The 13,964-nt window shown below is 38.8% G+C and overlaps 4 protein-coding genes across 4 annotated transcripts; 2 read left to right on the top strand and 2 right to left on the bottom strand.

The window, feature by feature from the left end:
• Positions 1-440: 440 nt before the first annotated feature.
• On the top strand, positions 441-2,814 carry B0P05DRAFT_577460 (Sodium/hydrogen exchanger family-domain-containing protein; the record flags this gene model as incomplete). Its single annotated transcript, XM_051581785.1, has 7 exons — positions 441-560; positions 621-724; positions 773-1,003; positions 1,053-1,170; positions 1,216-1,403; positions 1,464-1,522; positions 1,568-2,814. The coding sequence occupies 7 exons, from the start codon at positions 441-443 to the stop codon at positions 2,812-2,814; spliced, it is 2,067 nt and encodes a 688-aa protein (XP_051438550.1).
• A 124-nt stretch (positions 2,815-2,938) lies between these two features.
• Positions 2,939-4,321, bottom strand: B0P05DRAFT_577442 (kinase-like domain-containing protein; the record flags this gene model as incomplete). Its single annotated transcript, XM_051581782.1, has 6 exons — positions 2,939-3,034; positions 3,081-3,169; positions 3,216-3,453; positions 3,500-3,670; positions 3,713-4,207; positions 4,286-4,321. The coding sequence occupies 6 exons, from the start codon at positions 4,319-4,321 to the stop codon at positions 2,939-2,941; spliced, it is 1,125 nt and encodes a 374-aa protein (XP_051438549.1).
• A 96-nt stretch (positions 4,322-4,417) lies between these two features.
• B0P05DRAFT_265722 (acetyl-coenzyme A synthetase) lies at positions 4,418-6,731 on the bottom strand. Its single transcript, XM_051573380.1, has 3 exons — positions 6,397-6,731; positions 5,548-6,351; positions 4,418-5,492 (listed from the first exon to the last, which is right to left on the bottom strand). Exons 1-3 carry the CDS (start codon positions 6,541-6,543, stop codon positions 4,470-4,472), a joined length of 1,974 nt encoding a protein of 657 aa, XP_051438548.1. The 5' UTR covers positions 6,544-6,731; the 3' UTR covers positions 4,418-4,469.
• A 1,252-nt stretch (positions 6,732-7,983) lies between these two features.
• Positions 7,984-11,367, top strand: B0P05DRAFT_583960 (GNAT acetyltransferase 2-domain-containing protein; the record flags this gene model as incomplete). The annotated part of the gene is made up of 4 exons (XM_051582300.1): positions 7,984-8,091; positions 8,158-8,249; positions 8,294-8,588; positions 8,644-11,367. The coding sequence occupies 4 exons, from the start codon at positions 7,984-7,986 to the stop codon at positions 11,365-11,367; spliced, it is 3,219 nt and encodes a 1,072-aa protein (XP_051438547.1).
• Positions 11,368-13,964: the final 2,597 nt, after the last annotated feature.

The following is a 13,964-nucleotide window of genomic DNA, read 5'->3' as shown; positions in this document are numbered from 1 at the left end:
AAGCAGGTGTCTTTTCAGGATTAGATCCTTCTGAATTTAATTCAAGTAATCCCATTACACTTTTCATTATACAAGTAAGTTTCTTTCTATCATAGTAAAAAGTAATCATGATTAGGCTGTCATTATTTTAGTCTTCTGTAGAGTATTAGCTATTCCACTTGGTTATATAAGACAACCTCGAGTGATTGCAGAAGGTAATGTAGAAAAGAGTATATAGACACTAAAACAAACTAGTCATCGGTGGCATCATTCTGGGCCCTTCTGTTCTTGGAAGAATACCTCATTTTCAAGAAACTATCTTTCCCAAGGCATCACTCCCTTTTCTCAATTTGATTGCTACGATGGGCCTGGTGTTCTTTTTGTTTCAAGTAGGCTTGGAAGTCGATCTTCGGATCGTAAAGCGTGATTGGAAACAAAGCTTATCTATTGCTTTTGCAGGTATGGCCTTACCCTTTGGTTTAGGTGCTGGTGTCAGTGTGGGTCTATACAAACTACAAAATGATAACAATATCCCATTCTCAAGCTTTGTTTTGTTTTTGGGTGTTGCTATGGCCATCACAGTAAGATCTGGTTTTTTTTTTTGGACTTGATTGGTTGATATCTAACTTTACTCAAAATAGGCATTTCCTGTACTTGCTCGTATTTTGGCAGAACTCAAATTACTTCGAACACGAGTGGGAGTGATTACCATGTCAGCAGGTCTTTTGAATGACTGTGTAGCATGGTAAGTAAGTGATCTATTTCTTGCCTTGACTTAAACATACTTCTGTAGGGTATTACTTGCCTTGGTAGTGGCCTTGTTGAATTCTTCAGGTGGACTTGAAGCACTTTATGTCTTTTTAGCTACTGTTGCCTATTCTCTGTTCCTTATTGTTATTGTTGCTCCTCTTTATCGTAAACTGGCTGTCTATACAAACTCTTTTGAAAGAGGTCCATCTCCTCTTTTGATGTTTGTCACACTGCTGATTGTTTTGATTTCTGCTTTTATCACAGATATATTTGGGTAAGATAGACATACAACAAACAGTGGTTTCTAAATAAGCGGTACATAGTGTTCATGCTATCTTTGGAGGATTCTTAGCAGGCGTTATTGTGCCTCATGATCATGACCTTGCCATCAAAATCACTGAGAAAATTGAAGATATTATCAACATTATTTTCTTGCCCTTGGTAATGATCTTATTTTGACTGTATCGTGTATTTAACGTTAGCTAGTATTTTACGCTCTCTGGCCTCAAGACACAGATTGGATTGCTGGATAGTGGTATTGTTTGGGGATATGTGATTCTTGTGATTTTTGTAGCATGTTTTGGCAAAATTGTAGGCTGTGCAGGAGCTGCCAAGGTCACAGGCATGACGACCCGAGAATCATTTACTGTTGGTTTTTTAATGAGCTGCAAAGGGTAATTTAGAATTAAAGTTGGAAAATCAACTTTATTTTGACCCTGTGATTTTTTTTTTAGGTTAGTCGAATTAATTGTGTTGAATATTGGCCATGATGCCGGTGTTTTAAATGATCAAAGTAAGTGAACCATTCAGCAACAACAAAGCAACTCAATGCCATTAGTCTTTGTGATCATGGTTGTCATGGCATTAGTGACTACTTTTATGACAACACCTGTTGTGATGTGGCTTTATCCTGAATGGTATCAGAAACTGACAGCTGAAAGATTTATGACTCAATATGATGATACCATGTCTATCCAAAGCAAGCGAGACCCAAGCGTTGTTCCAGGCGAAACTTATTTCTCGCTAGTGACCATGCTGAACCGTATTGATAGTGTTCCTTCCATGATGGCTCTGATTCGTTTAATGAAACAAGAGACAGTACCGCCTATTCAATTTAACAAGAATCAACTCGACATTCATGCTCTAAGGTTGCTTGAATTGACTCAACGTGCTTCAGATGTGATGAAAATTCAAGATTCTCGGGAAACAACTCGCCAAGATCCTGTTCTGAATGTGGTTCGTACTTTTGCCAGTTTGATTGGTATTGAGTCATTGCAAACACGTCTGGAGTTTAGCTCGTCTTCTGAATTTGTTCATTTTGTGGCTGATTATAGTGAATCTGTCTTTGCAGACATGATTCTATTGCCTTGGTTTACTCAACAACAACAACAACAACAACAACAAAAAATAGTGGAAGACATGAGCCCTTTGGAGCCAATGGACAATGATTTATACCAATTATCTGATACTGATTTTGCTACCAGTGCTTATACCATCACACATTGTACTATTGGTTTATTTATTGACCGAGGATTTGGTCATATTCAAGATGGAAATCCACAACAACAAGCTAGTTTCCATATCATTGTGCCTTTCTATGGTGGTCCAGACGACCGAGCAGCCTTACTGTTTGCTCTTCGCCTCCAAGTGTATCGTCAAGGTCAAGTCCTCGTGTTAAGATACGGTAATGGAACACCCACCTATGCCTCTTTAGCCTCTATTCAAACTACATTAAACACGATTCAAGCACAATCCAACTCAGATGAAGAACTATTGAACACATTGTTTACTAGTTCAGACACTTCCAATGTCATTCTTCAATCCGTCAAGCGACAAACATCTGAATTTGCTACTGTACTTGACGGTCTTTCAGACCCTTTGGATAAACATGACTTGGTTGTGTTGGGTCGATCGATTACATCCAATTATGATGCTTTACATCTATCGACACCTACACCACATGATGGGCCTTATAGTAAAAGCTTTAAGGCTGCTTTAGGCATGACTGCTCATCAAATCTTGTCGACAGATACCTTGGCCAGTCTAGTGGTGGTTCAAGCACCTATTCTGAATCAAAATGCATAAGATAGTCTTGATCTTTTATTCTATGAACACTTATAAAAAAAAAAAAAGCTTGTAACTAGGAATTTCATTTTTAACAAAAAAAAAAGGGGGAGTGTATATACAATCTATCTATTTCTTCAAGAAATTAAAGTGCCAACATAGTAATATCATCATAAAAATACATATGCTCTTCTGCTCTTGCAGCTGAGATCCTTGTTACAGGATCATAAGAAAGTAAAGACTAATCACAATAGTTAGAGACATGATTGATGCCACTGTTCATTTACCCGTAGTAAATCATAAGCAGAATCAGGAAGATCTTTTATAGAATGGGGATATTCTTCAATGGTCTCTTTTAAATCTCTTGGTTTCCATGCTAAAGAGTATGTGAGTGATAGGCTATTGTCAATGGAGTATCTTACGAGGAAAATGTTCATTATAGTCAGGTAAAGTAGTAATACCAGGCCACATGGCTTCAGTGGGTGTGCCCAAGACTTGAAAGATACGAAACAGTTCATCAATCTGTGTTGATCCTGGAAACAGCGCTCTAAGCGTAATCATTTCTGCCATAATACATCCCACACTCCACATATCAACCGCAGTGGAATAATGACGACTGCCCAGTAGAATCTCAGGGGCACGATACCAGAGTGTGATGACCTATGATTGTTATCAACTCAAAAGATCAGTCCCATAAAGAGCTTACTTGATGAGTGTATGTTCGCATAGGAACACCAAAGGCTCGAGATAGGCCCAAATCAGCAATAGTGAGTCGACCATATTTATCAATAAGCAAGTTTTGTGGTTTAAGGTCACGATGAAGTATACGGTGTGAATGGCAATAATGTAATCCAAGTAGCAGTTGATGCATAAAACTCTACTCTCATAAGTAACAATGGTTCATTCTCTCGTTTTATACCTTGATATGATTGGCTGTTAGACCAGGACGTCTTGCCTTGTCCATATAGCGCCTTAGATCCACCTCAGAATAATCAAATACAAGGTATATGGTGGCATCACGCTGTATCATGTCAACAAGCCTGACAATGTTTTTATGATCCATTTCTTTCAAAATAGCTACTTCTCGAATTGTTGTGGTTGGAACGCCTTCTTGAAGATTGAGTCGAATCTTTTTCAGTGCTACTAATTTGTTGGTTTCCTTTTGTTTGGCTTTGAATACGACACCATAAGTGCCTTCGCCTATTTTACTAATCTTTTCATAGCCAGCTAAATCGTATGGATTGGCCATTTCATCGTATTCTTCTGTATGTTCTTGCTTTATTGGTTTCCTTTCGTCTTTTTTGGATTCAACAGGTGCCTTTTTTGTTTCTTTCTCTGGTCTTTGTTCTGCAGGTGGTCTTTTTGTTTCTTGCTCTAATCTTGTTTCTGGTAAGACGTGGGGTTCTTGATTGGCCTGTGTGTTGGAAGGAAATGTAGGTGGATCCATATGCTCTGAAAGTTCTTCAGACATACTTAGCTTGACTGTTCTGACATGTCGAGGAAGAGGAGGTGGAATGTTTTCAGCCATATTGAATGAAGAAAGAAAAGAGGAACAACATTATGAAAGTGTAGGTAAAAAAAAAAATTCGAGCACCAAAAAAACACGTCCAACAATTTAAAACCCCCGACGCGTAAAAGACAATGAATTCAAGAAAAAAAAAGGGGAATATACAAGTTTATTTAGTGCCATGAACAAGAGTAATTAATTTGGGCACAACACTTTGATCAGCAAGAGTAGAAGTATCACCGAGAGAATCCTGCTCTCCATTGACAATCTTGCGAAGAATGCGACGCATAATCTTACCCGAACGAGTCTTGGGATGGTCACTGACGATATAGATACGCTTAGGAGTAGCAAAGGGACCAATGATCTTACGCACCAACAAAGTCAGTTCTTTGTCTAGACCTTCAGAGGCATCGACATTAGGCTTGATACTGACAAAAGCATGGATACATTGACCTGTTAAATCATCATGACCACCGATCACAGCAGCTTCAGCAACAGCTTCATGGTGAACCAAAGCAGATTCAATCTCAGCAGTAGACAATCGGTGGCCAGACACATTGATCACATCATCGACACGGCCTTGGATCCAAATATAACCATCTTCATCACGGTAAGCACCATCACCTGTAAAGTAGTAGCCAGGATAAGGTTTCAAATAAGTGTCTAGGAAGCGGTGATGATTGTTATAGACAGAACGAGCCATAGAGGGCCATGGTTGGCGAATAGCCAAGACACCTGTTTCATGCACAGCGTCAATGATCTTGCCAGTAGAGGGTTCAAGAATGACGGGTTGAATACCAAAGAAAGGCAAAGTAGCACTACCAGCCTTGGTAGGGTGGGATCCAGGCAAAGGTGTGATGATAATAGAGCCTGTTTCTGTTTGCCAGTAAGTGTCGACAACAGCACATTGACCTTTGCCTACTTTTTCATTATACCAGTCCCATGCTTCAGGGTTAATGGGCTCACCAACAGAGCCAATCACACGGAGACTAGACAAGTCGTAGTTTTCAAGCCATTTGTCACCTAGACGACGAAGAGCACGGATAGCTGTAGGAGCAGTGTAAAATTGAGTGATTTTGTGCTTTTGAATAAGGGACCAGAAACGGCTAGGATCAGGGTAAGTAGGAGTAGATTCAAACAAAACGGTAGTGGCACCAAGAGCCATAGGACCATAGACAATATAAGTATGACCCTAAATACAAATATTAATTTTTTTTCTTTGCCTACAATCACAAAAAAAAACTTACTGTGATCCAACCAATATCAGCCATACAAGCATGGATATCACCTTCATGATAATCGAAGATATATTTGACAGTAGCAGCAGCACCCAAGAGATAGCCACCTGTGGTATGCAAGATACCTTTAGGAGTGCCTGTTGAACCAGAAGTATAGAGTAAGAACAAAGGATCTTCAGCATTCATAGGTTCAGGGGGACAGAAGGCTCTTGCCTTGGCTATTTCTTCATGCCACCATAAATCACGGTCTTCAACCCAGTCAATAGGAGAACCTGTACGGCGAAAGACAATCACATTCTCGACATGAGTTTGGTTAGAGCGAAGTGCATCATCTACAATACGCTTCGTGGCTACTGATTTACCACCACGACGACCTTCATCAGAAGTGATAATAATACGAGCCGAACAGTCAATCACACGGTCACGTAATGATTCAGCAGAGAAACCAGCAAACACAATGGAATGAACAGCACCAATACGAGCACAGGCAAGCATAGCAACGATGGCTTCAGGAATCATAGGCATATAGATAGCAACACTATCACCTTTACGTACACCCAAGTTCTTAAGAGTATTGGCCATTTGGCAGACTAAACGTAATAATTCGCCATAGGTAATATTGCGTACTTGATCAGGTTCATCACCTTCGTGGATAATGGCAATCTTGTCGGGTGTGCGAAGGGCATGTCGATCAACACAGTTGTAAGCCACATTGAGTTCACCTTCCAAGAACCAAGCAACATCGCCTTCTTCAAAAGAACCATGACGGACCGTTTCGAAAGGTTTTGACCAAGTCAATAATTCACGAGCAAGCTAAGACATTTTGTTAATATGCATTATTTTATGAAACTATCTTACATTGGCAAAGAATTTGTCTGGTTGCTCAACGCTCTCTTTCCACATAGCTTTGTACTTGTCCATAGAATCGATGAAAGGAGTAGGACATTTAGAAGAATCCAAGAGACGTGAAGGTACAGGATGAGTAACGATTTGTTCTGTAGTCATTTTTGAATGATAATAAAAAAAAAGAGTAAGTAAAAATACACAAACAATTCTTTCTTTTTATATCAACTTTTTTTTTTTTTTTTTTTTTTTGTTGGGGGAAAGTCTTTGATAAAATTTAGCCAACAAGCGCGTTAACAATATAAAAGGAGGAGAGAGATCAGGGCCAAAAATCTCTCTGGAGAGAGTACAACGGAGTTTGTTTCCCGAAATGGCATGTATCGTGTGAGAGATGAAATACTTTCACACATCTTGTCATTGTTTCTTGTTTTGATTTCCTTAAACTGCAAGCTATCCGCGGTGGTTCTTTCACTCAAGGAAGGACCCTTTCACATCTTGTATTGACAGGTATATGCTTACTTCAGGCACCTACTTTTGACATGCTGTCTCTCTGCTCAATGCTATATCTCTTACTCTTTATTTTTGTCTCTTTTGTCTTTACTCACGGTCACCTATTTTTAAATAACCGCATGATATACGATTGGTTCCAGGTATTACTCACAATCGTACAGTTTCCCCAGACAATTTCTCAATATATATATAGAAAACAAATCACATGTACAAATGATAGGCATCAACAGGCTTTTTGAGAACTAAATGCTCTTTCATTTTATGGACAAAAACTGGATTATACAGTAAGAATGATTACATACGCATTTGTGTAACAAATGAAAACTAAACCTTTAGCCACTCTATACATATTCACATGCTTTGTTTGAATGTAGTGTTTTAAGTTTTTTAGATAGGCTATATTGAAATAGATAGACAGAGAGAGAAATGATTTAGATGCTACACATTGTGGGGTAATCGTCTCGTGGGAGTAAGGTTAAAGTTACTATGTTATCTTTAGCCAATAGAATATAAGATGTGCTTCCATAGAAACTAGAAAGATACGTGAAACTTGTCTTAAAAAAGATGGCATTACATACTTTAGCCAATTGAGAGCAAGTATAAATGATGCATGAGACGGATAAACGATACTAGAATCACATGAAACAAGAACAGATGAGAATACCGGAAGAACAGTGATCCATAGCTCGGAATTCATATTCGTGTGACACAAACGCAATGCATTACAGGAATTCAGCTTGTCATGCGGAAAGAAGAACTCAAAGAAGTGTTGCACTAATCCCATCTATGCCACTTGATATATATTCAGAAAAAAAATTTGGGCTTGGTGAGAAATAGGTGCAATGAACCCGAGAAAAAAGACTTGTCATAAATTCTTAAGGAACCAGTAAATATACTAATCTATCAACAGCCAAAAATTATAATAATGTGAGGTTGTTCTTTTATTCATATAAGTCAATAGTCCATTTGCATAATCATTTGCTTTCTTTTTAGATAAGTGTGACCTTTTTTACTCATCATAAGCCACTCAACTTTCTTTACTCTCGAAAAAAAAAGTCGTTTTATTTGACATAACCCTTCTTTAGAAACAATATGGTCAAAAAAGTTGTTGACTCTCGTGTCCACACTCTCATTAAAAACTGTGTGCAGACAAAGCACCGTTCTTTCTTTGTTGTTGTTGGTGACAAGGGCAAAGATCAAGTAAGATCATTGGTCGAGATAGTGTTGATCAAGTAACTGATTTCTCCCCCTTTTTTTTCTCTTTAGGTCGTAAACTTGCACTGGCTTTTGTCTCAAGCTCAAGTCACTTCTCGTCCTTCTGTATTATGGTGTTATAAGAAGGAGTTGGGTTTCACTAGGTAAATTATTTTATTTTATGACTCCATAGACTCACATAGCATAGTCATCGTAAAAAGCGTGAAAACAAAATCAAGAATGATATCAAGCGTGGTATCAGAGATGTCAACAAGGAAGACCCTTTCGAACTTTTTATCACAGTCACCAACATTCGATATGCTTACTATAAAGAAACACAAAACATTCTCGGTAATACCTATGGTATGTGTATTCTTCAAGATTTTGAAGCCATTACACCCAACACTTTGGCTCGTACTATTGAAACTGTTGAAGGTGGAGGTATGGTTGTTCTCTTGTTGAAGAGCATGAACTCTCTTAAACAACTTTACACAATGACAATGGTGAGACATGACATACTACAGAAGCAAGTGACTAAACATACATACATGGGTATAGGATGTTCATAGTAGATACCGTACAGAAGCTCATAGTGATATTATTGCTCGTTTTAACGAAAGATTCATTTTATCACTTGGATCTTGTGAAACATGTTTGGTTGTTGATGATGAATTGAACGTATTGCCCATCAGTATGGGTAAGAACGTTAAGCCTTTAGCTATCAAACAATCTGACGAAAAGACACCCGAGGAAATCGAACTTGCTGAATTGAAGGAATCTTTGGCTGATACAGAACCTGTTGGATCCCTTGTCAAGGGCACACGTACCATTGATCAAGCCAAGGCTGTGTTGACATTCATTGAAGCCATTTCTGAAAAATCACTTCGAAGCACTGTGACCTTGACTGCTTCTCGTGGTCGTGGTAAGTCTGCTGCTCTTGGTATTGCCATGGCATCTGCTGTTGCCTATGGCTACTCCAATATCTTTGTCACTTCACCTAGCCCTGAAAACTTGAAGACTTTGTTTGAATTTGTCTTCAAGACATTTGATGCACTTGGCTATGAAGAACATCTTGATTACGACATTGTTCAGTCTACTAACCCTGATTTCAACAAGGCTATTGTTCGTGTCAACATCTTTAAGCAACATCGCCAAACCATTCAGTACATTCAACCTCAAGATGCTCATGTCCTTGGTCAAGCTGAACTTGTCGTGATTGATGAAGCTGCTGCTATTCCTTTGCCTTTGGTACGTAAATTGTTGGGTCCTTATCTTGTCTTTATGGCTTCTACCATCAATGGTTATGAAGGTACTGGCCGTTCTCTTTCTCTTAAATTGATTCAACAATTGCGTGAACAATCCCGTGGTATTACTGCTAAGGAGGATGACAATGAAGGCGTGGTTGTAGGCCGTGATCTTCAAGCCAAGAAGACAGAAGGTGCTGATGCATCCTTGGGTGGCCGCTCCTTGAAGGAAGTCAAGTTGGATGAACCCATTCGTTATGCTCCTAACGATCCTGTTGAGAAATGGTTAAATAAGCTTCTTTGCTTGGATGCTAGTGTTGTCTCCAAGAACATCCAAGGTTGCCCTCATCCTTCTGAATGTGAACTCTTCTATGTTAACCGTGACACTCTTTTCTCTTACCACCCTGTATCCGAGACTTTCTTGCAAAGAATGATGTCTCTCTATGTCGCCAGTCACTACAAGAACTCACCCAATGATTTGCAATTGATGAGTGATGCTCCTGCTCACCATTTGTTTGTCTTGCTTCCTCCTGTGAATGAAAAGACGACTAGTTTGCCTGATCCCTTGGTCGTTGTCCAAGTCTGTCTTGAAGGTGAAATTTCTCGTCAAAGTGTCGTTAACTCTCTTTCTCGAGGTCAACGTCCTGCTGGTGATATGATTCCTTGGCTTATTTCTCAACAATACCAAGACGATGATTTTGCCAGTCTTTCTGGTGCTCGTATTGTTCGTATTGCTACTCATCCTGATTATGCCAAGATGGGTTATGGTTCCCGTGCACTTGAACTTTTGACAAACTTCTATCAAGGCAAGACAAACAGTCTGAACGAATCTACTAGCCCTGATTACGACTCTCTCCCTCGTATGGAAGACGATGCATTTGAGAATGTGGATATCAAGACAGATCAAGTCAAAATACGTGATCCTAGCAAGATGCCTCCTCTTCTTACCAAGATGAGTGAAAAGCGTGCTCAACGTCTTGATTATTTGGGTGTTTCTTATGGTCTTACACCTGCTCTTCACAAGTTCTGGAAGCGAGCTGGTTTTGTTCCTCTCTACATGCGTCAAACAGCCAATGAATTGACAGGTGAACACTCATGCGTGATGATCAAGGCCTTGACAGACACTGAGGATTCCCGTGTAGCCAATGCTGCTTGGTTAGATGCCTTTGCTCGTGATTTCTCTAAGCGTTTCCTTAATCTTTTGTCCTTCAATTTCCGTGATTTCACAGCTGTGAATGCACTTAGTATCATTGATGCTGCTAAACAAGGTCAAGATAAAGAAGTTGAGAGCGGTCGTGACCTCAACAAGGAAACACTCGGTCTTTTCTTTACACCTTATGATTTGAAGCGTCTTGAATCTTACTCAAACAACATGCTTGATTACCATGTCATTCTTGATATGATTCCTACCATTGCTGAACTTTACTTTAGAGGTGAAATGCCCTCAGACATCAAGCTTTCCGGTGTTCAAAGTGCCATTTTGCTTGGTATTGGTCTTCAAAGAAAACCTATTGATGATCTTCAAAAGGAATTGTCATTGGCTAGTAACCAAGTCCTTGCCCTCTTTGTCAAGATTATTCGTAAAATGTCTCAATACTTTGCACAAGTAGAAGCCAAAGCATACCAAGAGACTGTGCCTGCTCTTACAAAGAAGTCGAATGAACCCAAAGAAGGATCCAAACGTGATATTGCTGATGACGAAGCTTGGAAGCCCTTGAAGGACGATGTGGAAGCTGATTTAGAAAAGGCTGGTGATGAAGTTATGACTGAATTGAAGGCCAAGCAAAGAGAATTGATTGATTCGCTTGATCTGTCGAAGTATGCTATTGGTGGTACAGACGAAGATTGGGCTACTGCAGAAGACAGAGTCAAGGTTATTTCTTCTGGTAAAAAGGGTGGTGTCAGCTCTGTTGTGAGCATTAAGAATGAAAAATCTTCCAAGAAGAGAAAATTGGAAAGTGCTCAACAAATGTCAGAGAAGGAAAAGAACCGTCAAAACGGTAAAGTCAAGTTGTCCAAAAAAGCCAAACGTTCATAGACGATTCATATACTATCATTCCATTATACTTATTTTTTTTCCATCTGTTGTAATAAATTTCATGATTTCATCTTTTAAATATTTACAAGTCAAAATGCCAATTGGAAGGTAGAATTACCCATAATGTGAGCAAATGATTGAAGAGCAAGCTAACATGTTCTTATAAGTAGCATAAAAGAAAATTGTCCGAGTTTCAATCAATATTTTTTACAAGAGTAAAAATCAGAACTTCCCATCCAAAGAATTTTTTAGCACGATGGTCTGGTCACTATTGGTGATGGTCCGGATTTTGCTATAATCCTTTGTGGAAAGCTGTATCTCTTTAGTATCAACAATTGTGTCAAGTACCAAGCAATTGAAGACATTGTGGAATGATGTCCTCTACTTGTGGTATTGGTATAGCCATCTGTAGCATTGAACAAGACAAGATATAAAGAATACTGACTCTAAGGAGCAATGAAAGAAACACTTAATCTTTTTTAGGACATATTAAGGGGTAGGCCAGATGACGACTATTTCTATTGGGATTATATAAGACCCATATAATCGTACTGAATGCTTCCACAAAAGCATTATTTTAAAGATATTTCATATGGCTAGTCACTTTGCTTCACATACACTAGTTTCCATTTACACGATGATTTTATTTATTTTTTTCAAAACAAAACTTTCATCCAATACAAAAATTAGAACTTCAAAAGAAATGATGGGCTAAAGCTACCCAAGAACGAAACGCTATTAAAAAAGTATCTTAATAAAGTTGATAGATATAAACATGGCGCTTTTAATGATGTAGAAAAAACAGCATATTGACTGTACAAGTATTGAGATTTCCTTCAAAAACGTGTTTTTCGTTTTTAGTTGACACTCTACACTTTTTATAGCAATTTAGCAAATATGGCACTTTAGTACGAAATGTTCCTCTAGGCTTATTAAACACTTTCAAGACATGTCATATCAAAAACGTCTTTATCGATCACCAATCGTAAAATAGTGAAAACTGAAGATTTGCAAAGAGCATCATAAGGGGACCGCTGCTCATCTCTACAGTACCTTCATGCGTCCAAAATTTGGAGTATGGTATCTGCCTCGACCTTTACCGAAAATCTGATTTTGCAACTCTAGAACATGCACAAGATACTTGCCTGCGACTCTGTATCAATAGCCACTCAAAAGGAACAACCGGATCGCTTAAACTGATGACCAACCTTCCCTCCTTAGCCGAACGCAAAGAACACCTTGTCTTCAAGATGATGATCCGCTTTGAAACGCTCCCAGAAGACACACTGATAATGCAACTAATAGCAGACATTGATACGTATCCCTTTGTTCGGCAAATGTAAATCTTTTTCTGGCCACAAATATCAAACAAGAATTACACCTGGTTGCACTTTAGCGATAGCTATAATACGCTTTCCGACTGGGTCGAAGCCAATGGAAACGCCAAGAAGCAATTCTTGGGACTTCGTCAGCGTAATTTGGATGTTCTTCGTGCACAAACAAATGCCCCTGTCCTCAACTCTACCTACAGGCCCTTTATTGTTTGGATTGGTCCTATCTTGCTGCTTATGTTGATCTATGACCGTCAAAGGATCTTCCGTTGGTGCCTTGGGTGGATTCCAAAGTACACCTCTACTTGCTCATGTGGCTCATCACCTATCAGTATAAGACATATACTTGGTTGCCTGCGCTTGCGGTTACCAGCTGATATACAGTCTAATCCAATTGATTGTGCCTTGAATCAGTTGCCTAGAATATTACGCCCTCCAAGCCTATAAGCTCAAAGACTTGACCGCTACACACGATGGCCAAATTGGTGACCATTCATTTGCCAACTATTTCTTGAAATTGAGAGTATGGATCTTCCCGACAAGGCCTTCTCAAGCGAAGAAAAAGATACCTCTGGTTTGGCTTTTCTCCTTTGGCTGATAACCTTGCTATATTCAGTACAAATCGACAGCTAATTCTCTCCTCCATCCTGTGGTGTTTATACTTCCATTATGCACCTATCTTTTCCTTTTATTTTTTTCTTTCTTATCTCTTCTTACTTGTATACACTATAGTACATTATCGTCTATGTTTCCTGCCCTTTTTTCTATATTTTTCATAGCTTTATAGTTTTTTTGCTCCTTTTTTTCTTTGAACTGATGGTTAGACATTTACCACATAGGACCCAGCCTTCACAACCATACGATTTTTTGACTTTTTCAAAACTTGCTATATTTCTGCATAAATATGTTCTTTTGTGTGTGCTCAAACATAGAAAACTCAAAAAAAGGGAATTAGAAAGCAGAAATGATGGTTCGTCATGAGAAACACTCGCACCTGCAGCGGGCTGCTAAATCCATCGTTGGTGCTATTATGCTTGTCAGGTATATTTGAAAATCAATTCTAGGATGAATCAGTTTTGAATCAAGACCTCATCATGGTTTTGATGCCTGAAAAAATCGAAAAGTGAGGACTAAAAACATATCAAGTGCGTAATATGCATGGTTGATTTTGCTTATGTCGGATGAAATCAAAAGCCATTCGGTATTTTACAAAGCATGTATATTTCTAAATGATCAATCACCCTTGTCTTTTAGACCAAAAAGACT

The sequence above is a fragment of the Gilbertella persicaria genome (genome assembly GCF_025201335.1).
Source record: "Gilbertella persicaria strain CBS 190.32 chromosome Unknown B0P05scaffold_5, whole genome shotgun sequence".
Lineage (NCBI taxonomy): Eukaryota > Fungi > Mucoromycota > Mucoromycetes > Mucorales > Choanephoraceae > Gilbertella > Gilbertella persicaria.
The sequence above is the reverse complement of the archived record's forward strand: the minus strand, read 5'-3'. Positions and strand labels throughout refer to the sequence as shown.